Raw genomic sequence first — 26743 nt, forward strand, 5'->3', positions numbered from 1 at the left:
GAGGTCAATGGTTCTTTTTCTTTCTTACCTTTTCTAACTTTTCTTTCCCCTCTCCGCTTTTCTATTTCCTTTGTATTTTATATTTTATAATACTTTATAATCAGTGGTGGGATTTAAAATTTACTACCACCGGTTCTGTGGGCGTGGCTAGGTGGTCATGTGACTGGGTGGGCGTAGCCAACTCAATGTCACTCATGGCATGGTGGGGTGGCACCTTGCTGTGAGTGATGTCGAGTTGGCCCCGCCCACTCAGTCACATGACCGATGCTGCAGAGACAGGGTGATTCCCTACGTACCTCCCCTGACAAAATAAAAGCCAATCTGAAGATTGCGACTGCTTGCCGAGTCTGCCTGCCGAATGGTTTTGTTTTGCGGTGGTGTTGGTTTGTTTGTTTCTTTTGGTCAGAAGCCCCTCAGAGATGCACTATTTTTGTACGGACCAATTTCTGCACCGTCAAATCTTACTGTACTTCATTGTTGCAACATTGCTTGCTTCTACTGCAGGCGCTGTGGCGCCGTCGGGCTACCCAAGTAAAGAACCACACCAGCTCATCGAAGTACCTTAAAGAGGCAGACTGCGGCAGCTGCCTTCGCACTGCGAAGGGAGGCAGAAAAGTTCGGCAACTCTTCTCCTCCTTCTCGGGCATACACACAGAGCGTGCACCCATTTCATGGTGCAAGAGGGACTCGTCCATGTGCCGTCTCCTCACAGAAGATCCTGGCGCCATGAGATGTGTGCACGCTCTGTGTGTATGCTCAAGAAGAAGACTTGCTGAACTTTTCTGCCTCCCTTCCCAGTGGAGATGCTCGGAAGGCAGCTCCTGCGGCTGCCTGTTCCTTTTTGGTCCCTCTCTCCCTCCTGCATCGAAGTACCTTAAAGGTCCTGCTGCCTTCTGAGCAGCTCCGCTGCGAAGGGAGGCAGAAAAGTTCAGCCAAGACTTTTCCTCCTTCTCGGGCATACACACGGAGCGTGCGCACATCTCATGGCACCGGAGGGACTCACTCCGCGCCCTCTCCTTGCAGAAGGTATTCTCTGCATGTATGCCTGAGAAAGAGGAGATTTGGCTGAACTTTTTGCTTCCCTTTCTTCTGACACACACTGGCAAGGCAGGTGAGCAATGTTGCATGAGGCAAGTATCCTCCTAGCCAGCGTAGCCATGTGGCTTCCTGGCCAGGGGAGAGAAGGCTCTCCTGTTGTCCCAGCCAGTGTGGCTATGTAGCTTTCCGGCCAGGGGAAAAGCGCTCTGCCGTTCTCGCAGCCAGCACAACCATGTGGCTTCCTGGCCAGAGGGAAAAACGCCCTCCCAGTTCTCTTAGCCAGCATAGCCATGCAGCCTCCCAGCCAAGGGGATAACACTCTCCCCGTTCTTCCAGCCAGCAGAGCAATGTGGCTTCTCAGACAGCATTCAGAGGCAAGCGGGAAGATCTGGGAAACATGGGAAGTTCCGGGAAACACAGGAAATGCCGGGAACAGTGGGAAGGGGCAGGAAGTGCCGGGAAGCATTGGAAGCAGCACTGGAGGCTGAGTACAGTGGGGCGGGGCAGCTAGCTAGCCACACTGCGAGCACCGCATGTGATGGAAACGTGACACTGGCAGCAAAGCAAGCCAATCAAGCCCGGAGATGGGGGGGCGTGCAGCGGCCTAGGCCGGACTGGGAGTCAGCACTCAACTGGGGCTTGTGGCAGCAGAAACAGGTAGGACACGCCAGGAGTCGACTCGACCAGGGCTTGCACAATAACTCACCCAGGGAGATCAGGGCTGCGGCAGAAGGTAGGCAGCAATGGCAGGCGAAGGTAGGTTTGCAATGCCGCGGCAAGCAAGATGAGGAGTGACTGGGTGGGGTGGGTTGAGCAGGCAGGCGGGGCGAGAGGGGGGGAGGCGAGCGGGTAGGCAGGCGGGGCAGGCAGCAAGCGGGCAGGGCTGAGCAGCGACGAGGTGACCAGGCAGGTGGGGCCAGGGCCAGCTAGAGGTGGTGTTTGCCGGTCCTACCAATTTCTGCTACCAGTTCACCCGAATGGTCCAAACTAGCTGAATACCACCTCTATTTATAACTCAATAAAGCGGCTATGCCCCTGTGACAGAGCTGAGGTTGAAACTGTGGAGCATGTCCTTTTATATTGCCCTATGTATAACGCAGGCAGATCTAAGTTACTGTCCTTGAAATAGACCCTTCTAGACCCAGTGTTAGTAATTTGTTCTTATATTGTCTAGGGGATAGCTCCTCATATATCACTTCTTTGGTTTCCAATTTTTTAAAGAGCTTTTTAAGAACCATCAGAGGAGAACACTGTAATTCCCCTTAGTCAGATTTTTGGTGACCAATTGTTCATGATTAGTTTTCCCATGTTCTTTTGTTGTACTTGTGTTTTGGTCTGTGACCCCAAATAAAGAAGTTTTATTATTATTATTATTGTTGTTGTTGTTGTTGTTATAGAGCTCAATAAAAATGTTAATGGGGACTATTAAAAAAAATCAAGACCTCCACAAAAATAAGCCCAAGTGTTTATTTTCAAACCCAAAAGAAAATAAGACCGGGTGTTATTTTTAGGGAAACATGGTAGTATCGACCTTGTTAAGGCTCAAGATTTGTTTTTCCACTATGTATTCAAAATTGACCATGATTAATATATATACTCTGTGTGTGTGTGTGTGTGTACTGTTTTGAGAGCAAACAACAGAGTTTCATTTTTAATGTGTGCCAATGTGTTGACAGAAAAAAGTGACAATAAATGTTATATTAACCCAAATGCATTGAAAAAAGGCTTTCATCTTCGTTTTTGTACATTTCTGTAGAGGTGCAGTAATTTCTTACATATAATCCAACTCTACCTCCTCCTTTGTTAGGTCTTTCTTTTAAACAATTTATCTCCTTCTAACAATACATTCCAATCATGGGCTTCATCCCACCAAGTCCTGGTAATGGAAACAATATTGTACTGCCCTCATGTACTAGGACTTAAAGTTCACCCTGTTTGATTCTCATACTTTGGGCCTTAGTGCATAGACATCTGAGTTCTCAGAGCTCCATTACGAAAAGAATGGACATGGGGGAAAATGCTGGATTTCATCTAGGAAAAAATCTATCACTGAGCTTCAATGGCTCAGTGAATATCAACTGACTGTTCTGAAATATAGTAAAGATTTAGTTTCTGCCTCTTATGGATGTCTCTAAGAGGCTTTAGTGTCGGGAAGCCTGACAGTGTCACCTGCTTAGAAAAGTCTGCAAATACGTTATAGGACAGAAGATCACCTATCCAATCGACATGTTTACCAATTATTATGCTTAAAGTAATTATTAGAAGACTGATACACATTTCAACAGTTGAAACACATACCTTTTTGCCATGGAAAACTTCTTAACAGTAATATCAGATATCATCTCACTTGTTGATGGCAGCTCAGCAAGCCCTAAAAAAGTGGGTCAAAAATTAAGAGACAATACTTTCATGGATCTAAAGGAAGGAAGGTTTCTAAAGACAGGGAAATGAAAACAAAGAATTTCTGAAAACACTATTATTCAGCTAAATTAAAACATCCTATCCAGAATGGATGGAATCATCTTTTCCTCTATGATATTCTATTCGTAATTAAGATTGGCTGATCAAATAGGAAGATTTCTGAAGATAGTCCATATGAGGAAGTTTCTCCAATGGCAGCTCTCATTAGATAAATATTTTAATGCCAGAAAATAAATGCCCAGTACCATCAAAATATCATTTCTAGCTTGGTTCTGAAAGTATTGCTGGTTTCACTTGATGTGTTGTTCAGATTGTTATGATAATTCAGCTGGCATAATTGCTTATCATTTGGCATGTTGTGTAAACTCAAGCAATTGGATTATTTCAGTACACTTCAGTTAACCATGATAAATATAGCGAACCCAGTGCCCAAGATTAGTACATTGATAATCCAGACCAGGGGTCTTCAAACTTGACAGCTTTAAGACTTGTGGACTTCAACTCCCAGAATTCGCCCTCCAGTCATGTTAGCTCAGGAATTCTGGAAGTTGAAGTCCACAAGTCTTAAACTTGCCAAGTTTGAAGAATCTTGATCCAGACAAACTTTGAAAGACCTTACCCTTAAAGACACGTGTAGCCCAGCGAGCTTGTAGTTCTGCAATGGGCATGATGGCCCCCAGTGGCTGCACAAGACCAATGATTGCTAGTGTGGGTTTCTCCAGTTGAGGTGAGAAGACAAACTTATATAAGGAGATATTATTTTCAACAACTCCCATAACGTTCCCAAGGAAAGGAAATGAGAAACTGTATCCTGTAGCAAAAATAACACAATCGATATCCTCTTCCTTGGAACCATCTTCAAAGATGGCAGCAGTATCAGTAAACTCTGTGATGTTTGATTTCATGACAATTTTCCCTGAAATAATGCAATTTGGGAGTTCATCATTGACAGTTGGATGCTGGCTGCTAAATCTGTAAGAGAAAAAACAAAATGTTGATAGTGATACACAAAGGAGCTAACACAATATCAATAGAAACTCTTCCAAAAGCAACATTAGAAAGGGTGATCAGAAAAAGTACAACTTTTAAAATCGTTATGAAAGTGGATTTAAGTGGCGGACAAAGTAATTAAGAAAAAATTCTGACAGATGAAGTGGCTTTGTAGTGAAAAGGAAGAAGCTGGAAGAAGAAACTTGTATTTGAAATAATTAAATATACAACCCTGACACCAAACAGGTATATTATAGCTGGACTGGGCTGTGTCAAGGTGGAAAATAAAATTTGAAAATTAATATTTGGATTTACTGATACCGGAACTTTAAAATCATTGAATGAGTGAAGGATCGGGAAAAAGGAGAATTGACTTCAAACACAACAAAGAGTGCCATCTAGTGGAGAGGGGAATTGTTTATGAATATTCCTTTCTATTTTAAAACTTTGATCCATTCGATTTACGTTGGAAAACCTTTATAAATATTGTTTAAAGATGGCAGGAATGTTATTGGACCTTAAACTGGAACTTAAAAATAGAAAAGACATACTACAAAAAGAAGGTAAATCATTTGGTTTTGCATTGCAATTTCTGGAAATGGAGGTTTCAAAATACCAAGAACAACATCAAGAAGAGAAATCAATGCAAGAAGTAGCCGTCTTAAATGAACACTTGAACCAATGGAAACTTAAGCAAAGGGGGAATAGAAAGAGAATTAATAGTAGGAGGTTTAACATTGTAATTAAAAGGGGGTTTATTCTAAAAACTAAAGGAAACAGCAGGTGTCAGATCCATGTATCTTCCATTCTTCAATGGAAGAAGAAGGGGAGAGGGAAGTTGGTATGAGTAATCCTTTCTGATGTAACCTGAATATATTAAATCTTATATTGAATTTGTATAACCAACACAGGATATATAACTGAAGGTTGGGGGACAGGTGTCCAGAAACCTATCACCTCTTGAAGAGACAGCAAGGGCAGAAGGGACCATTAAAATTTCAGTTCCGGAAGATAATCCCTGAAAAACTCTTCAAAAGATCGTTCCCAAAGAAGGGGAGGGGGAATTAACAGGTTAGGTCTTTGTTTGACAAAATACACATCAAGATAAGGGGAGGGGTCCTAACTTCCCTTCTCTACCACTGCGTGCCTGGGAGCCATTAGACTTTGCTTTGAATCCTGCTGGAATAATCTCATTTCAATAAAGAATTCCTCTTGAAACATCCAGTAATCAGAAGTTCATTCTTTTCGGTTGACTGGGAAAAATCCAGTAGCTGACATAAAGCTTAGTCTGCAATAGCGGTCAACCCGGAGAGGAATTTCTTTTTTAAAAAAATTCACTATACCGAGGGAACCCTGCAAAAATGTCTCAATATAGCAAGGAGCATGGGGAAGCTGAATGCTGGGGAGAAACATCGATATCTACCCAGCCAGACACTGATTTGGCGTACCCCATCAAAGACAATGAAGCTGCCTGCAAAAACTCCACAAAGCCCCAGTGGTCTATAGGTGTAGGACAGAGAGACAGCTGGGATGGAAGAACCAAGGGAGTAACCCTCACCTGGGGTAATTGTAAACCCAGGTGGAAATTGGAGCTGGAGACCCTATCTGATCAGGAAGAATGGGTTGAGGAACCACCGGCAGATGACTGACTGAAACGGTACATAAATTGCCTCGTGAGGGAAGCCCTGGAGGACCTCAATGTGAGGGATGTACCAGGAGACCAATGTAGGAGAGCGAGGGATCCAGAAATTGAGAGAACCTGAGCCGTCGCCCCTGATCCAGCTGAGAATGGTTGGGCAGAGGAACAAGCTGAAGAACCAGCAGCCATACCAGGTACCTGAACGCTTGCCACCCCAGAGCAGGGGATTAACCCTGGCCAATACAGAGACATACAACTGCAAAGAAAGGTCCCGCTCTTGGGGGTAAAATTCAATGGAGACCCCCAGAAACTGGGATTTTTCCTGGCGCAAGTCCTCACCAACATGCAAGAATACAGGCAGAATTACCCGACCCAGGGGGCTTGAATGCGAGTCATCACCCTGGCCCTCGAAGGGGCAGCAGCCAGATGGATGGTGACTCTCCACAACGTCAATGCCCCAGAACTGAGGAACCTCAATGGATTCATGACAGCCCTACGCCACCGCTTCAAAGACCCCCTCGCCAATAGAAAAGCCCACGATTGCATCAGAGTAGTAAAGCCTGGTTGCTGAGTACACCGAGGAATTTTGTGACCTGGCCGGCCGAGTCGACTGGCCAGAAGATATCCTAGTCTGTTGGTTCAAAGATGGACTCAATGAAAACCTGTATGCTGCATGCCTGGCCCATGGGGCCCCAAACCTCCTGCATGAATGGCACCTGATGGCAGAGGAAGCAGAGATAGACATGACCCATAACCAGTACCACAGGGGCAAACTTTGGAGAAAATCCGCCACCCAGGGAAAGTGGGATTTTTTCAAACCCCAAACCACCATGACCCCAAGTCCATCTGGCTGCTTTAAGTGTGGAAAGGAGGGACACTGCATAGCAAAATTCCATTTGAAGACCCCTGCCAGAAAGCCAGACCACCCATCGGGGGGAAACCTGGAACATCCAACCCTCGAGGAAAGGAGACTGACCTGAGAAGCCGAGAAGCTCTGAGGTTCCGGTCCCCCCCAACCCAGAGGAAGAATCCCAGTGTTCTGAGGAGACCTGAACCAGTCTGAAAGTGATCCAGAAGACGACCCACTGGTAAGCGACCCAATTGAACCAATCACTCTACGTCTAAGACTGTTTATCCCCAGGCAAGGGAAGGGGGAGGAAGTTGCAGCATTACTGGATTCGGGATGTACCTGATGCCTAATCAACCACTCCCTAGCAGAGAAATTGGGAATCCAACTGAAAAAAATGGAAAATCCCATTGCTTTTTGCCAATTAGATGGAACTATGGGGAGGGGGGGGAGCCAGCCAGGTTTGCCACAGAACCATTGAAAATAAGACTAGGGAACCATAGGGAGATGCTCACATTCATTGTAGCCCCAGGAATGGAAGGGCCACTAGTCCTAGGTATCACATGGCTATGGAAATGGAATCCAAAAATAAATTGGAAGAGAGGGACCGTGCATTTCCAGAAACACGTAGCATTTGCAAATAGCCCAGGGGAAAGGAAAGGAATGGGGATAGGGAACAGAGAACTGGCCATGTCCGGTCAGCCAGCTGAACCCATTAACATCCTCAATGAGTACCAGGATTTAGCCCAAGCATTTAGCGAGGAGGCTTCTAATGAAGTCCCACCCCATGGTGCCACTGACTGCGCTACTGAAATCCTACTGAAATCCTACCTCCAAAACCGAAAATGTACTGCATGTCCCCCAGAGAACTAAAAAAACTCAAAGCATTTATTGATAAAAATCTAAAATGGGGTTTCATAGAACCTACCCGACCAAAAATAGCAGCCCCAGTACTATTCTGCGAAAAGAAAGATGGCTCGAGGCGTCTATGTGTTAATTACCAAAACCTGAACGCCATCATGTTGGAGAATATGTACCCACTCCCCCTCATGAAGGACATGTTAGCCCACCTCTCTAAAGGATTTTTTTTTTTCAAAGTTAGACCTATGAGAGGCATACTACCGCATCAGAATAAGGGAAGGGGATGAGTGGAAGACCGCTTTTAACATCCCATTGGGATGCTACCAATTTAAAGTACTCCCTTTTGGATTACAAGTAGCACCTGCCATGTTCATGCAATTAATTAATGAGAACCTCCACAAATTTTTATATAAAAGGGTTCTTGTTTATCTTGATGATATTTTAATTTACACAGAAACAATACAAGAACACATCAAGCTACTCCGAGCAGTTCTCACAAAACTCTTAGATGCTAAACTATATGCAAAACTCTCTAAATGCGAATTCCACCAAGAAAAAAATGACTACCTGAGATATAGAATATCCCACGAGAGAATAGAGATGGACCCACAAAAAGTAAAAGCTGTGGTCGATTGGGAACTGCCCCATACTCACAAATAACTACAAAGCTTCCTGGGGTTTGCAAACTTTTATCGCCAGTTTATTCCAGCTTTTGCAAATATCACCCTCCCCATCACGAACTTGTTAAAAACGAATGGGGGGGGGGGGGAGAAACCCAAACCAAGGCAACCCCTTATCTGGACAATGGAATGCCAAGCGGCATTCGAAAAACTTACACGTCTGTTCTCAGTAGAACCAATCTTGAAACACCTGGACCCCGAGCAACCATTTGTAATCCAAGCAGACACTAGTGATGCAGCAGTTGGAGCAGTCCTACTCCAAAAGAATGTAAGTGGACAGCTACAACCATGCGCTTCCAAAAAACCTCCAAAAAACTGACGGAAACAGAGCAAAGATGGGCCATATGGGAGAAAGAGGCATATGCTGTAAGATGGGCACTCCTCACATGGAGACATTTCCTGGAAAGGAACCTAATCCCCTTTGAAGTCTGGATTGATCATAAAAATCTAGAAGCCCTGAAAACTTCATGGAAACTCTCAGAAAAACAAGCAAGGTGGGCTCAATATTTTAAACAGTTTAATTTCACTCTCAAATATCTTCCAGGGAGAAAAAAATTTTTGGCAGATGCCCTGTCCAGAAAACCCCAATTCAATAGCAAAAAGATTGAAGTTATAAAACCCATGATCCATCCGACCCAACTTGCAACCAAAGTAATCACCTGGGCACAAGAGAAGAAACAATCACTGACTGATAATGCAACAACTTCAATATTTAAGGAGGCACTACTTAAGGATGACCAGCTCCAGGCTAACAAAAACACATGCTTACTCAAAGATAGGTTAGCCTGGGTAGAAAACAAACTTTATGTCCCGGCAAGCCAGAGGGTGGATCTCATGAAACGCTGCCATGACTCAAAAATAGCAGAACACTTTGGTTTTGTAAAAACCCTGCACCTCATCAAAAGACAATTTTGGTGGCCGTCTCTCAAAAAGGACATTGAAAACTATGTTGCTAAGTGCCCCATCTGTGCTGCTGCAAAAAGAAAAAAAGGAAAATCCCCTGGATTTCTACAAACAGTAGTAGAACCTTCAACACCCTGGAAAAAGATCTCTATGGACTTTATAGTGGAGCTCCCTGAAAATGCAGGAAATACTGTCATTTGGGTTGTAACTGATCTTTTTTTCAAAACAGGTTCACTTTGTCCCTTGCCAAAAGATCACAATGGCCAAAGCCTTGGCAAAGATGTTTTTAATACACATTTGTTGCCTTCACGGAGCTCCCCAACAGATTATCTCTGCTAGGGGTGTTCAATTCACATCCACATTTTGGTGGGCATTTTTAAACCTATTTTAAACCTTTTAAACTCCACCCAGGGGTTATCGTCACCCAATCACCCCCAGATGGATGGCTCGTCAGAGACAGTTAACAGTGTATTAGAACAATATTTAAGATGCTTTATTAATTACCAACAGGACAATTGGACTGACTTTTTTCCTTTTGCAGAGGTAGCATACAATAACGGTCCACAGCAGCATGGGTTTCACCCCATTCCACGTAGCCACAGGCCAAGAATTCAATCCCATGCCAGAACTACCCACCAAGGAACCTGAAATCCATTCCCTTAAGGAGTGGATTAATAACTTGCAAGCCATGTGGCCAGTGGTAAGATTAGCTTTACAAGAAGCTAGAGCAGCTTTTAAAGTTCAAGCGGACAAAAAACGCTGCAATCCTAAACCTTTCAAGATTGGGGACCATGTATATTTGTCCACAAAATTCTTAAAATCATTACAACCCTCTAAGAAACTGGGGTCAAAATTCATTGGACCATTCCCCATCTCCAGAATTATTAACCCTGTTACGGTAGAGCTTCTACTTCCCAAAACACTTAGGCAGGTTCATCCAGTATTTCACTGTAGCTAGCTCAAACCAGAGATCACTTCAAACCTGAGACCCCCCCTTCCCACACCTCCAACTCCCATCATGGTACTTGGGGAACTATATTTTGAAATTAAAGATATCCTTGATTCGCGCACACACCGTGGATCCACCCAATATTTAGTAGCTTGGAAACACCTTCCTTCCTCAGAAAATGAGTGGGTAGCCAAACGACACATAAAAGCGCCCACATTGCTACGAAAGTTCCACCTGAAATACCCTGATAAACCATCCTAAATTGCAAAGTGTAACGCATTATTTTTGTTTTCAAGGTACATCTATCTGCTTTTTAATGAGGGCAGGATGTCAGATCCATGTATCTGCCATTCTTCATGGAAGAAGGGGGGGGGAGTTGGTAAAAGAAATCCTTTTTGATGTAACCTGGATATATTAAATCTTATATTGAATTTGGATAACTCATGATATACTATGGAGGGACAGAAACCAGATGTCCCGGAAACCGGTCACCTCTGAAAGAGACAGCCACAGGATGAAGAGACAAATTCCTGCTGGGAGATGTCTCCTGGGAACCTCAAAAAAAGATCGTTCTCAGAAGAGGGGAGGGGATAAACATGTTGGCTCTTTGTTTTACTAAATAAACATCAAGAGAAGGGGAGGTGTCTTAAACTCCCTTATCTATCCCTGCATGCCTAAGGCACGTTAGATGCTGCTTTTAATCCCTCGATGAATTAGCTCAATAAAGGATTCCTTTTGATACGTTTGGTTTTCAGAAGTTCATTCTTGTTGATTGAATGGGAAAAGTTCTGTAGCCTGACACTACCTTAGGTGGTTATCAAAATATTCTGTGCCATTGATAAAATTTTCATATTATCATTAAGATTGGATATCATGGCACCATGGTGAGGAGAGATTGAAATGCTTTAATTGATTTATTGATTTATTGATTTTGGGATGAGTCATGTAGGATTACTGTATAAGATAGGTGGCCATTTAAATAAATATTTTAAATATCCATTTGTATAAAGTCATAGTCCTGGAATCAGTGAGCACTAAAATGAACACGTTATTAAAACAATCTCTTTAAAGCTTCCAGGACTGGTACTCTGAAAAGCAGCATCCAATTTTTCAATCAGGAAACAAGATTTAAAATAATTACTAGATATTTTAGTAGCTGTGAATTAAATTCTAGATAAGGAAAATGCTATGTTTTGGCTTCAAGGACCACACATTACTTATTGATGTCTTGAGAGCCGGAGGGACACTCCCTCAGTCATATATTATCCATCCTCCCCACTCCAACCTATCTAAGATTTCTATCTCTTCAGTAACATTATTTTTAATTGCTGGCTTTCCACTGCACCTTGACAGCAAGAAGCGAATAATTCTGAGGTGCACAAAAAGGGAATTGGTTTCATCTTGGTGCTTCAGATAATTGCAAGGGATGAGAAAGCTGTATTTGAAGTTCTGCTTCAGAGTCTGGATTCACAAAAGATGGTTTTTTATCAGATATTTTATCCATCATTAGGATCCAGTTATTTCAGGGCAAACAAGAGTTTAGGGCTCCTAGACTCTCAGAGGTTTGCAGTCCAGTCCAGAATTGTAGGTAGCTGAGGGCCTGATGATGGATTAGACAAACTGATAGTCGTACTTGTCAGCCCTACAAGGTACACCAGACCAAATTTTTTTTTCCATATAGCCTAAATCTACTTTTATAAAAATATTTCCCCTCCTCTCTCTTTTACATTTTTTTTCCTTCCATTCAATCATGTCTACTCCATGGAGACTGCCTGAACAAGTCCCTGCATTTTTCTTGGCAAGATTTTTTTTTCCAAAAATGGTTTGGCATCACCTCCTTCCTATGCAGGAGAAGAAAGTAACTGGTCCTAGGTTGCCCAGTTGCATTTAGTCTAAGATGGAGTAGAATTCACGGACTCCCAGTTTCTAACCTGATGCCTTAACCACTACACCAAACACTCTCTTTAATATATTAGATGAAATGTCTGTCTGATATATTTTTAAACCTTCCCCCCTAGTCTGGGCTTAAGCAATATTTCTTTACTGTTTACACCAGGGGTCCCCAACCACCGGGCCACGGACCGGTACCGGGCCGTGGATCACTTTGCACCGGGCCACAAAGAAAATAAAAATAAAAAATAAAATAAAAATGGCGGCTTTCTTCGCCTTCGGTGAATGCTGCTGGGATCAGGGATCAAGGACACAAATGAAAGAAGGGGAGGGAGGAAGCAACCAAAGCCTGTCCTGCTCTCCGGCTCAGTGGCTTCGGTTTCCTCCCGCCTCGTTCCTCTCTCAGTCGCTCTCTCGCTCCTCCACCAGCCCAGGAAGAAACTGCTTCAAAGAAGCCGGCAGGGTGGCTTTTCCTGTCGGCGCAGCTCCCCCGAAGCGCCCATTCACCCCCACCCCGCCGCCAATCAATCCAGGTTCAATCCAGTGCTCCGTTCTGCCTGCCTGCCTTCGTTTCTGGTTGTTTTGGAGCAGCTTCGGCTGAGAATAATAACTATTCGCCTCTTTTTCTCAGCCGAAGCTGCTCCGAAACAACCAGAAACGCAGGCAGGCAGGCAGGCAGGCAGGCAGGCAGAACGGAGCACTGGATTGAACCGCGGGCGGCGGGGTGGGGGTGAATGGGCGCTTCGGAGGAGCTGCGCTGACAGGAAAAGCCACCCTGCCGGCTTCTTTGAAGCTGTTTCTTCCTGGGCTAGTGGAGGAGCGAGAGAGCGACTGAGAGAGGAACGAGGCAGACACCTGAGGGATGAGGCTGAGGGAGGCAGGGCTGAGAGGTGGGGCTTTTCAGCCGTCCTGCAGGGACTTGTCCTGAGCCGCGGAGACAGTCGTGGGCCGCCGCCGCCCAGCGCTCAGTTTTGAAGCCGCTCCTCAGCCCGGCGCAGTTCCTGAATCTGCAGCTGAAACCCTCCGTTTTAAATGTCCCAATAGAAGAGAATATCTGTCGCTCAGGGTTGCAATGAGGAGGCATTGGCGCTCCCTGAACTTGGTGGTTTGCTGGCAGACGTTTTATTACCCGACTAGGTAACAACATCAGATGTTACCTAGTCAGGTAATGAAACGTCTGCAAGCAAACCACCAAACTCGGACTCCTCCCCGGTCCTTGAAAAAGTGTTTCTGCGTGAAACTGGTCCCTGGTACGAAAAAGGTTGGGGACCACTGCTTTACACCACCACAGAGAACATGGGTTATTGAGAGTTCATGAAAGTATTGAGCAAATAGGCCCTTTAATAAATAATGTTTTCTTAAGGGAGAGCTGAAACATCTAAGAAGCCAGCTGGTCCTCATCCATTCTCTATCCATAGCTGCTGAGCATCATACCCAGTTGGAGATTCCTGGCCTCAGAAAAAGCTAACCTCAGAGTTGGTAAGGAAGAAAGAAAACTGATTCTCAGTTCTAACGTATCCTGTTTAAACAGAAGAGGTAGTTAGTATCCAATAATTTATGATATTGTAGCCATCCCACTTATCTAGGGGTAAATAATGGACCGGTCAGTATTTAGTTGGCATCAATGTACAGTATCCTGAGTTGTGTGTTGCAAGAAATGTGAGATACATTTTTTTTAAAATTAAGAAAGCAAAGCAGCATATTATTGTAAATACCTGTGTTTAGGTTTCAAGCCATAATGAGAATGATTGAATCTGTTATTTAATTTGTGCTGTATCCACTGATCAATCATGGACAAGGGAAAAAATTGTTTCAGGAATAAATGAGCTCGAGTACTTAATATAGTGTCAAGTGGATAGCCTTTATCAGCAACGCGGCCTAATATCCATGCTCCTCGGCGAGTACTGAGGAAAACCTGGACAACATAAAGACAGTATCTTAAACTAACAAATCCAGTAACATTTTTGCCTTAGTAGTATTTTTTTTTTTTGCTAATCATTATTAAAGTAGCTGCTAGATGCCAATGTACATAAAGTAAACAGTGATGGAAAAGTGAAGTGAACCTGTAAATTATCTCATTATTCTTTGATCCTGAATAAATTGTGTAGAGAAGATTTCCAATACTTTTTCTGTATTATTTTCAGTGTTACAATATCTAATCAAGAATACAAAGATGATCTAATTGAAGATAATGCAAATTTGGGTTACTTTTACTGTTTTCCTGTCTCTTTGCTTGTTATGTCTGATGACTGCCACATCAGCTACACATTCCACACTGAAATGCACATGTGCATTTATATTCTCCGTTGAGCTGCTGCGAGCATCCAGATAGTGGGAGGTGCTCCAGTCTTCGCTCTGACAGGCTGAGCTATAATTGAGGAATGCTCCTCCTCCTCCACGTGACTCCTCCACGCGTTCCCCCAGTTTTAGCTCAGCCTCGCAGAGACAGGCAGCTTTAGCATTTCGCTCCTTGGCCGAATTGGGATTTCTCTTTAACATTGTTCAGGTTTGAATTTCTCCTTGTTTCCTCCGGTCCCTGCGCAGCTGAATTTGTCTAGGATATAGAAGGGGTCGTTTATTTTCGCCCCTCAGGGGGAGATTGGGGGGTTTAGGGCCCTTTCGCCCCCTCCACCCCCCTCACTCTGGTGCCTGCCGTTTCTAGCCGTATCGTTGCCATAGCGGCTTGTACTAGCGCGCTGCATAGCGCGTCGTTGCGTCTTTCCCCCCACGAACGCAGGAGAGAGGGCGAGCTCTGCTCTCTCAGGCCCTCGTTCTGCCTCGTTTTCGGCAGTTTTTTCTACTGTTTTCGAGGGGCTTTCCTCCCCTCTGAGTGAGTGCTGGTTCCGGCGGCCATTTTGGGTGCGCCTCGTGGCCGGCCGCCATTTTGTTTTTTTGTGTTTTTCACTTTCGTTTTTGGCTGCGACGATTTGAGAGGCTTAGAACAGGACCGGCAGGCCTTTTGAAGTTCGTTTTTTCATTTAAAAGGGTCTGTGGTTCCGTGCCCTGCTGCCCTGTTTTTAGTGCTTTTGGTTGGCTACCGCAGCGACTCAGAAGGGAGGAGAGACACCTACTTCCCATTGGTGTTGGGAGGCTGTCTCAGGAGGCCATTGTTTTTTCTTCCATAGACATTTATATATTTTTTTCCTAAAAATTTTTACTCTTTCTTTGGCTCTTTTTTGCCTGGCCCCAGCGTTCATTCGATCTATTGGTCCTGTTATTATCCTTTTTCTGAATTACCTTAGAGTTTAGTTTTGGCCTACTTTTGATTCTTTTTTTGTTCAAAATAAACAATAAAAAATAAAAATAAAAATAAATAAATAAAATACGAATAACAAAAAATTTTTTTTTACCAAAAGGGGGACGCAGCCCAACGTTAAGGTAGCCGACCCACAACTAGGCTGAACTCCTAGGCGTGCCAACCGCCTTTGTATTAATATTATCTTATTCAGGATTTATTATGGCAGAAGGAAATCCCAGAGGTCCTTCTTTGAAGGCTAAGGCAAAGACACACCATCTGCGCAAGCGGACCGAGGAATCTTCCAAAGCCTCTCAAAGGGCGTCACAAGGCTTTGGAGAAGGAGTTTGATAGGTGCTCTAGGGAATCTCAATCTGTACCACCAGCCCTCCCTACCCCTTCTACTTCTACTCAACCTCTTCCTTTGCCAGAACAACCTTCTGTTTCCAGGCGCAGTTCTCCCGCCCGAAGCCTCCAGACCATCTGGCCTGAAGCGACTTTTACGCCAACCGCTGCAGGCTTGCATCCAGAAAACCCGTCCTCATCCATTATCCCGGACAGCATTAGAGAGTGGATGCAGCTGGCTATCAAACAAGGAATAGCAGAGGGCATGCAACAGTTGTCCAGAACTGGATCCCAAACGATGGCACCCGAGGTCGAGTCGATGTCCGGAAGATCTCTCTCCAGGCTGCCATCACAGCATGGTCAGGTACCTTCCCATGTGGAAGCCCCCTTCCTGGAAGGGGGGGTGAGCCAGGAAGAGGAAGAAATGGGGTTTGATCCCTTCAGGGAAGAGGAAGGTTCAGACAGGGGGTCGATCCAGTATTCAGAACCATTCTTCGAGGTAGACCCCATGGAAGGGGAAATGTCCGAGGACGAGGGCATTTCCCCTGACCAGCCAGTATTCGTAGGCTTATTTAAGCCGCACTTGTTTAAGTCCTTGTTATTCAAGGCAAAGAATGTTTTGGGTCTGATTCCCCAGGCTCCTTCTGAACCACCACCGGCGATCCCGGGGGGACCAGAAGACTTAGTTTTCAGACAACTGGTCATCGAAACCGAGGTCATTCCAACTCCCCCAATTTTTTCCGATTTGGTCGCTAGACAATGGGCCTCTGCCGGCCCCTCTCCCGCTCCCTCCAGTCAAGACAAGAGGTTGTTCAATCTCGACTCAGAGTTTTCCAACATGCTGAACACCCCGGAGGTAGATGATCCAATAGTATGGCTAGCATCCTCATCCAACCCCACCGACGCCTTAGAAGCGCTGAAGCCGGAGGATAAGCGGGCTGAGATGGCTTTACGGCGAGCGCACCAGTCGGATGCTTGGGCCATCCGGTCGGCCCCAGCCGCATCATTCTTCACCCGAGCTTCTATCAGGTGGCTCAGGCAGTTAAGACAGCATGTCCCCCCTTCAAACACTAGGACACATCAGGACATTGCGAAACTAACGGCCGCAGCAGAGTTCGCAGCCGATGCCACTTTTCATTCTGTTAAATTTTCTGCTAGGGCCATCTCCTCACACGTTTCTGCACGTAGATTACTATGGCTTCGGCACTGGCAGGCCGATGTCAAGAACAAAGCCAAATTAGCCTCAGCTCCTTTGTCAGGGGGAAAATTGTTTGGCCCTGCACTTGATCCGTTGCTGATGGAGAGCAGGAATAAGAAGAAGTTCCTTCCATCTCTTTTTCGAAGGCAAGAGTCTAGAGGGTCTCAGTCCTTTTGGAGAGGCTCCTTTCGATCTTCCTTTCCACCGGCCTTCACCCCCAGGTATCAGGGCTCCCCGATGTTCCGGTCGACCTATCAGGACCGGAGCGACTCGGGGGATAGAAATAGAAGGGGCGGCTCCTACAGGAGACCCTTCCGGGGCGCTGGGAATAAAGCTCCCCGCCGTCCCAGGTAGCCCTTCAACTTCTTATCCCATTGGCGGCCGCCTTAAGTACTTTGCCGACCAGTGGGACTTATCCACGTCTGATTCCTGGGTTAGGGATACTGTAAGGTTTGGTCTCCCTCTTCAGTTTCAATCACCTCCCCCGGAGCACTTTATGGTTTCTCCCCTTTCCAGGGACCCGACTAAGCGGGCTCTCATGGCGTCTGCTGTCACTCATCTTTTAAATATCAAGGCCATCCAGCCTGTTCCCTTGTCACAGCGGGGAGGAGGGTTTTATTCCCTCCTCTTTCTGGTCCCGAAGCATTCCGGGGGTTGGAGACCCATTTTAGATCTAAAGAGGCTCAATCTCTATATTGTTCATCACAAATTCAAAATGCACACACTTCAGTCTATCTTACAGGGTACTAGGAAGGGAGACTGGCTCACTTCCATCAATCTCTCTGAGGCTTATCTGCATGTACCTATTCATCCCTCGTATTCCAAGTATCTGAGATTTTGCTATAACAATCAACACTTCCAGTATGTAGCCCTTCCTTTCGGTCTTGCCTCGGCCCCGAGGACCTTTACCAAGGTGTTGGCGGCCCTGGCAGCACACCTTAGACACTTCCCTATTCGCATTCACTGCTATCTTGACGACATCCTTATTCTGTCTCCTACCTGACAGCAGGCTGAGAGTGACACTAAGATCACCCTCTCAGTGCTTCAGGCTCATGGATTTCTCGTTAACTGGGAAAAGAGCCAGCTTAATCCTTCCACACGCATAGCGCATCTAGGAGCTGTAATTGATTCGGTTCAAGAGAGGGTATTTCTTTCACAAGAAAGATTCACCAATATACAAAAAGCTATCAGGACAATAAGGCAAAATAAAAGGGCTTCGTTACTAAACCTATCCAAGCTGCTTGGAAAGTTGGTCTCCTGTATATCAATTATTCCCTGGGCACGTTTACATTCCAGATCCCTGCAGTGGTTTCTCCTGCCTTACCAACGTTCCAGAAGGAGCAACTCAAGTCTCGTGGTGAAGGTCCCCCCAAAGGTTCTCGCCTCGCTTCTCTGGTGGACAAGACCGTCTACCAATCGAGGTCATCTTTTCAAGGAGCCCCAGAGGGTCACTCTCACAACAGACGCCAGCCTTTACAGATGGGGAGCTCACATGCAGTCATTTTCAACCCAAGGAACTTGGTCAGCAGCCGAGCGACGCTGCAGCATCAACTGGCTGGAGCTGCATGCAGTGTATCTGGCGTTACGTGCCTTCCTCCCTCAGGTACGAGGCCGTCACATCCTGGTTTTAACAGACAACACTACCACCAAGGCCCACATCAACCGTCAAGGGGGCACTCATTCCATTCGTCTCATGAGAGAGGCCGAGCGCATTTGTCGATGGGCAGAAAGACATCTCTTATCCATCAGGGCAGAGCACATCTCGGGGGTCTCAAACGTCCAAGCAGACTGGCTAAGCAGGGCCAAGCTGGACCAATCAGAATGGCGCCTGAACCCCTCCTTATTCAGGGAGGCGGCAGCGAGGTTCGGTCAGCCTGTGGTGGACCTGTTCGCATCTCCCCTCAACGCCCAGACACCGAGGTTCTTCTCTCGTTATCCTGCACACGGCGCAGAGAATCACGATGCCCTGCGTTGCCCTTGGCCCACCGGGCTTCTATACGCCTTCCCACCCCTCCCGCTGATACCCAGGGTGATTCAGAAATTGATCCTCGAACAAGTGGAGGTCCTCCTGATAGCCCCTTTTTGGCCCAGGAGACCGTGGTTTGCGGATCTTCGCAATCTATCAGTGGCCCCACCGTGGAGGATCCCCCTCGACAGGATCTCTCTGTCCCAGGGTCCTCTTCAGCATCCGGACCCGCAGTGGCTTCAGCTAGCCGTCTGGAGGTTGAGCGGGAAAGATTAAAGGATGAGGGGTTGTCGGCCCAGGTCATCACTACCATCTTGGCAGCAAGGCGGCCTTCGACTACTCGCATTTATGACGCCACCTGGAATATCTTTTGTCAGTGGTGCAGTAAGTCATCCGTGAATCCGCTCTCACCTTCAATCGCCCAACTCCTAGCCTTTCTACAGGCCGGGCTAGATAGAGGTCTCTCCCCCAACACTCTGAAAAGGCAGGTCGCAGCCCTGGCAACGGTGATCTCTAGCAGTTCTTCTGGCTCACTTTCACACCACCCTCGCATAAGGTCCTTCCTTAGAGGGGCTTCCAATCTACGCCCTCCAGTGATTCACAGGTACCCTACCTGGGATCTTAATAAAGTTCTTATGGCATTAACTAAACCTCCTTTCGAACCTCTCAGGGAGGCTTCACTTCAGTCCCTCACATTCAAAGTAGTGTTCCTGGTGGCAATAACATCAGCAAGAAGGATATCTGAAATAGCAGGTCTATCCGTGAGAAAAGATTTATGCGTCTTCCACGCTGATCGGGTGGTTCTGAGGCCAGACCCCGCTTTTATGCCTAAGATCAACTCGGCTTTTCACAGATCCCAGGAATTGATCCTACCTAATTTTTTCCCCAAGCCTTCTCGAGAAAGGGAAAGGCAGTGGCACACTCTTGATGTGCGAAGGGCTCTTCGTATTTACATCTACCGTACTCAATCAATCAGAAAATCTGAATCTTTATTCCTGTCTTTTCAGCCAAAGACGCTGGGTTGCAAGGTTTCCCCGTCTACTGTTGGTCGTTGGATTAGGGCTACTATATCCAAGGCCTATATAGCGCAGGCTCTTCCTGTCCCTAGTGGTATTACCGCTCACTCTACAAGGAGTGCGGCCACCTCGGCTGCCTGGGCTACTCAGGCGTCAATTCAGGACATATGTCGAGCAGCTACCTGGGCTTCTCCATCTCCATTTATACGCCACTATAAAATCGATGTTTTCGCCTCAGCTGAGGCTTCCTTTGGCAGGCGAGTCCTTCAACAGGTGGCAAAGGATCCAGAGGTGATTCCGGACCAGACGGAGTCCCTCCCGTAGGGACAAGCCAGGCTTTGGTATGTCCCACTATCTGGATGCTGCAGCAGCTCAACGGAGAATGGGCGTTGGTACCTACCTGATACGCCCGTTCTCGCCGAGCTGCGTGAGAGCATCCAGCCCCACCCTACTTGGTCCGTCTGGGGGGGAATCCCGTTTCGGCCAATGATGTTTATAGTTCAGAGTTGAGTCTTGTAATATAGTTGACATGAGAGGATAGCTGTTGTCTTCTCGTCTTCGTAAAACTGGGGGAACGCGTGGAGGAGTCACGTGGAGGAGGAGGAGCATTCCTCAATTATAGCTCAGCCTGTCAGAGCGAAGACTGGAGCACCTCCCACTATCTGGATGCTCTACGCAGCTCAACGAGAACGGGCGTATCAGGTAGGTACCAACGCCCATTTCCTGCTTTTTCCCTTTACATTCAGTATCTTGGTAGATTTTCCAGTGAATCAACTATTCTAGTTTACATCACATACACTAAAAGTCCACATCATTTTTTTCTTCCACTGAACCAAAATGGGGTGGGGGTGGGGGAGTTTAAAGAAGAAGTAGAGGGGGAAAGAGGCCATTCCAAGCCTAGGATATCCGATGGGAATCTGGGTGCATTTTCAGTACCGGAATGGGACAATTTGCCATGGCCAACATGGTGAGGTCAACTCACTGCTGCCAATTCACCATGGCTAACTTGCCATGGCCAGCTCACCGTGCCCAACTTGCCATGGGACATGTAGCTGCTGACAATTCACCACAGAACAACTCGCCGCAGCACAATTCAACAGTTTTATATTATTTAAAATAATTAAACAATTATTTTAATATTTATTATTCATATTTCATTCTGCTCTCCTTTTGTATCCTTTCTTTAATGATTCTATTTCACCATTTCTTCAATATTATGTAAATGTCAGATCTGTTATCCTCACCTTCTATGCTTTGCTGGCATCCTGCCATAAAATGCAAAGAGGGAAGGGGAGACATCCTTGATAAAAACCAGAGATGCGATGCCAGATTAAACCAACCACCAACAATAGCTGACTGGGAACAGAATGCAAAACTGCATCGAGTGGCACCAAACAACCAAGTGGTTCCAAAAACATATAAATGGCCTGCCATTGGCCACTGATGGACTGGTCAAAGGGGGGAGGACCATAAAAAAAAGGGAAAATGTAACTTTTGTGTGGGAATATTCAGATCTAGCCTTAGTTTTACTGCACTCACTTAACATTAGTAAAAGAACCAACCCCTTCAACCAAATGGAGTTGAGGGTCTTTCTCTCCTGAAGATCTGACTTGGGGAGGGCTGACATTAGGCTAGATCTGAATATTCCTGTGCAAAGGTTACCTTTCAAGACAGTAACTCTTGTCCCGCAGCATGTTGTCCCATGGCAACATGTGTGTGTGTGTATAAAAACCCATGCTGTTAGTAACAAAATACAGGTAGGATGTGAGTGATTGCATGGAAGGCTTGCAGAGATGTTAGGGAGGGAACCTGGTAGGAGTTTGGTAACAGATGCAAAAGTGAGGAAGCAAGTACAAGCAGTTGGAGTGGTGCATTTTCAGTGAGGCTTGTGAATGCATCAAGAAGCCAAGTCTAGCCAGACAGGAGAGATGACAGCAGAGGTAGTGAGAAGTAGAACAAAGAGCATGAATATGCGCCATATGCATATGCTTACTGGAGGCTAAGAGAAGACAATTCAGTTAGTCTGTCATCGGAAAACACACAACACCTTCAAAAGTGCCAAGGAAAGACCCAAAAACTTGGTTAAGAACATACTATGGTTAAAAAAAAGTATCAGCAATCTGGTGCAAGAATAAATGAAGTACAAAACTTCCAGCAACAGAAGGCAGTCCCTTCATGGTTTAAATCTTCTCCTTGTCCAGCATGCATGAATGAAGTTTCCTTGCTCAATAGTTGCCAATAACGAAGAACCAGGTGCATGCAAAATCAGTGCCTTGCCATTTATTCACAAGATGCTTAGCAGGGTATAGAATTCTTAGGCAGGAAAGTGGATCTTCCCTACTCCTTGGCCAAAAAAAAATGAATTGGGCCTGGCTGAGGAGTGATTTGATAGAGCATCAGTGTTTGATTCTGCATCTGCTGAATCTGCATCATGGAGAGTGATCACGAGGCCATGAAATAACAGGGAACAGCTACCAGAGAGAAAAGTTCAACTACCATTGGAATGGCACGTAGTAAAGTTTCTTCATTCTCAAGAAAAGACAGGTAGAAGGCAAAGAAAAAACAATAGTAGATCATTTACTGTAACTGAATCTTTATATAGGTGTCGTTTTGGATCATATAGCTTGTTCACTTGGAAAACTAGTTTCCTTTCTATCTCTAGGGTCAGCCAGGTGCTTGGGAACAAACTTTTCCAGGTACCCATTAGAAATTGGGGAACCATAAATCAATAAATACTCTGGCTGATAAAGGATAATTTTTTAAAAATTATTTGACCTGAGAAAGTAAGAATGTTTAAACAAAAACAGAATTGTGCCCAATTGAGCTGTTACAGTAGTGTTTGAACTTATGAGAAAATTTTAGTGTTCCAAAGTCTCATGGTCAGTCTGGATTTCAAAATGATGTTCCAGACCTAGGGAATACAAACTATAAAGCCACTGTGGTCTATGGACTGACAGGCATGGTTAAATCCGTTTTTAAAGATAATATTAAAGTTTCAATAGTGTTTCTTCAACATATACATTTTATCTAATACAAAGCTACTGATCAAATTTTTCTATGTCAATTTCAATATATAAAATATGCTAGATTTTTCCAGTGCTGAAAAGCCAAAAGCAATGTAGTACTTTTTGACCGTTTAGCCCCATAGACTCTGCATTGAATTATATGTAATAATCCTAATTTAATTATTTTTTTAATCATAACATTTATCAAAAATTCTTTTTCACTTGTCCATCAAAATGGAGGAATGTCCCTTTCTATTTATAACCCTTCCAACATCTGGCTGGATAATGATATTTGTGCAATTCCTGGAAGGTTTAATACCATCAGTGCAAAACCTTCAAATATAATTTCTGCATAGAGGCTAGTAGAGATCCTCCATATCACTGCAACACTTGCCAATCAATCTCTCACATTTCTCTCAAACCTAAAAAAGAATTTCCCGTACCTGTTTCAATAATAAAACCACCCTCCTTACTGGGTGAATAAACTAAATAGGTGCTTCCATTTCACTTTCTTTTCTAAGCTATACAGATACTGTACATGATCAAAAGTTTTGGAAAAGCTTTGGGGGAAAAAATCTCTGAAGATGAGCAAGAGGGAACTTGCCACAGCTGTACCACAGACAATCCTTTAGCCAAGTAATCCTTTGTTTCAAAACACCTGTTCCGCCACTTTTATCACATTCTACGATATCCTATGGATATTTTCAAAAAGACTTCTTGCATGTAAAAAGTTTGATAGCATCAGAATTTTAGAGTTCACAAGGTCAGTGGACATTCATAATTTTCAGAACACTTTCCTAATATCTTGCCCTTCATTAATATAAAAGAAAGCATGTAGTTACAAACCTGTTGTGCTGTGTGGCTTATCTCCACAGCAAGGTCCACTCCTGAGTTCCCAATACCAATCACAATGACTCTTTTTCCTGTAAATTCATTGGGACTCTTGTAATCACGACTGTGTAAATAGTGACCCTTGAAAGTGGTAATCCCTGTAAACCAAGAGTAAAATTGTTCAAATTGCTGTTGTGTGCCTGTTTTCTTTCAGTTAGGGTGAAGATGGTAAGTTCAACACAAATTGATCAATGAAAAGCTTGCTCTATTCCTCTTTTTGCCTCATATCTATGGGGGTACTTGCCTTTCCAAGGAAAAACACAAGCTGTTCCATAGGTTGATTGTTCTCACTGTCAGAAAATTTCTCCTTATTTCCAACTTAAATCTGTCCTTGTTCAGTTTCCATCCATTATTCCTTGTCTGGCCTTCAGGTGCCTTGGAAAATAGCTCGATCCCTTCCTTTCTCTGGCAGCTCCTCAAATATTGGAACATTGCTTTCATGTCTCCCCGGGTTCTTCTCTTCAGTAGACTAGCCACGCCCAGTTCCAGTAACCGTTCTTCATATGTTTTACTCTCCAGTCCCCTAATCATCCTGGTTGCTCTTCTCTGCACTTTTTCCAGAGTCTCAACATCTTTTTTAGTGCGGTGACCAGTGGGGGATTCAATTTTTTTTACTATCGCTTCTGTGGGCGAGGCTATGACTGGGTGGGAGTGGGTATGTGGTCATGTGACTGGGTGGGCATGGATATGTGGTCATGTGACTGGGAGGGGGGTCCAAAAAACAGAAACTCACTTTCTGGAGCAGGGGGTCAGACTAGATAACCTCCAGGTACCTTCCAACCCTGGATTGTTGTGCTGTTTCAAAGCATTCTCTGAAGCTGCGTCTCTTGTGGCAAGGTCCTTCCTTCCTCTCCTTCCCCCCTCCCACCCTCCCTTTTTTCTTTTTTCTTTCTTTCTCCCTTCCCTCCCTTTCTTTCTCCCCTTCCTTCCTCCCTCTTTCTTTCTTTCTCTTTCTTTTTTCCTTTGCAGCATCCCACCACACCCTGTTTTTGGCCTAGTGGGCCTCAGGGAAGCGTCCTGAGAGCACATGCCCCGTTTTAATGGGACCACTTCTGATTGGGTGAGATTAGGCAGTAGGAGTTTGTTAGTTGTGTGCCGCTTTTTTCTTTGATTATTGTGTTTCCTTCTATTTGTGACGTACCTCCACTTGTCTTCCTCCAGGGGTTTGTCAGCAGGGTCAAATCCTCTGGGAATTATTTGTTCATTATTTGGTTCAATTTGAGCATAGGTTTTTTGCGTAGGTTGGATTTGGAGCTGCCTCTAGATCCCTTACTTTTTCCTCTAGTAGTTCACATAGCTTACATTTAATATATGTATAATTTGGATGTTCGTTGGGCATAAGCACATGCATGGAACATATATTGCATACCGTAATAGTCACCTGTTCCATGAGTTTGTTTCTTTTTGCTGGTTCTTTTAAGAGTCAAAAGTTTTGTATCTGGTTTTTTTCCTATCCTTTTTTCTGCCTTTTTCTGCTTTTTTTTTATACCTTGTTATTTATTTTACTTGCTTACTATTATGTTAGTTTTATTTATCCCTTTCTTTCCTATATTTTTAAAAGAAATTTAAGCTCCAGTTCCTCCCTATCTTAAGATTTGCCTTATTTATTTGATTGATGTTTATTAATCCTGTTAAATTCCTTGATTTCTAATTTTCCACTTTTGTCATTATTTGCCCATTTATTTATCTTTTATTTTCTGTCCTGTATTTATTTTTATTATCTACTGGGGTCTTCCCTCCCTGCCTATTGGGACCTCTGGCTTAATTTGTTGCCTTCACTTCTGTCATTCGCTGCTCTGGCCTCTTGTCATTTTCTCTGCCAGGTCCGTTCTGTCTTTTGGTGCTTGAGTCTTTTCGACCTCATCCCTGCTCTGGTCAGCTCTCTTGGCCTGCAGTGCAGCTTTCCAGTCAGCTCAGCTCCGCTGTCTGGTCTGCTCACTCAGCCCTCCACTCATCTCCACTGTCTCTTTCCTGATTGCTATCTGCGCTGCTCTCAGGCTCTAGCTCTCTGCTTTGCCCCGTGCTGTTTCTGGAAGGCACAATGAGTAATTACCTCCCTCCAACCCGGCTTCCTCCTCTCATGTCCATGGCAGACTGACAGCAAGCAAATGCACAGTTCAGTGTATGATGGCAGTTCTGACACCATTGTTCGGCTCGGCTAGATTAGACAATTAAAGTCTGGTTTCCAATCTCCCCTTTCTAGGTAAGGTGGTGGAGAGAGTGGTCAATGGCAGCTTTAGAGAACAGTGGATGAGGCAGATTATCTAGACCCCTTTTAGTCTGGGTTCAGAACAGGATTTGGAACTCAGATCACATTGATCATGCTCATATACATATCATAACTTCTTCTGGGTGGAGGTAGTGCATCCATCCTGGCTCTTCCTAACTTCTCAGTGGGATTTGGTACTATTTATCATAGTATCTTTCCAGTTCTAGGAATTAAAGGTAAGTGGCACTGTATAGTGCTGGTTCTCCTCCTTACTTCAGTGCCAGTGCCAGTCAGCGATGACAGAGAAAGAGAAATCCAAATCACATCCCCTACTTTGTGGAATACCTCAGGATTCTGTTCTTTCTTCCCCTTTGGCCATGTATTTGAACCTTGAATTTGCTCATTGGATTCTGAACTTGAACCTTGGCTTAATTACCATGTGTGGACTTTGGACTGTGCCTGGATTTCAGACTTTGTCTTTGTGGAGTTGTGCCTACGCTGTGCAATATCAGGCTCAATAGAACTTTGCATTTGATGCAAGTAGAAACCTGGGGAATAACCCTGTATTAGTCTGTATAGCCTCAATAAAGTCTGTATAGCCTCAATAAAGTCTGTATAGCCTCAATAAAGTCCTTAAACTCCTCATTTGTGTGCACATGG

The 26743-nt window shown here is 44.8% G+C and overlaps 1 protein-coding gene across 1 annotated transcript in view; it reads right to left on the reverse strand.

Moving 5' to 3' along the window:
- LOC113429145 (flavin-containing monooxygenase 5-like) overlaps positions 1-26743 on the reverse strand; it is a 41984-nt gene that overhangs the window by 2147 nt on the left and 13094 nt on the right. The window contains 4 exon segments of the mRNA XM_087962469.1: positions 3337-3409; positions 4079-4431; positions 13934-14133; positions 23830-23972. Of these exon segments, the coding sequence (XP_087818595.1) occupies positions 3337-3409; positions 4079-4431; positions 13934-14133; positions 23830-23972 (769 nt within the window).

The sequence above is a fragment of the Notechis scutatus genome, chromosome 3 (genome assembly GCF_049901735.1).
Source record: "Notechis scutatus isolate UNSWTSFEM ecotype Mainland chromosome 3, rNotScu1.2, whole genome shotgun sequence".
Classification (NCBI taxonomy): Eukaryota; Metazoa; Chordata; class Lepidosauria; order Squamata; family Elapidae; genus Notechis; species Notechis scutatus.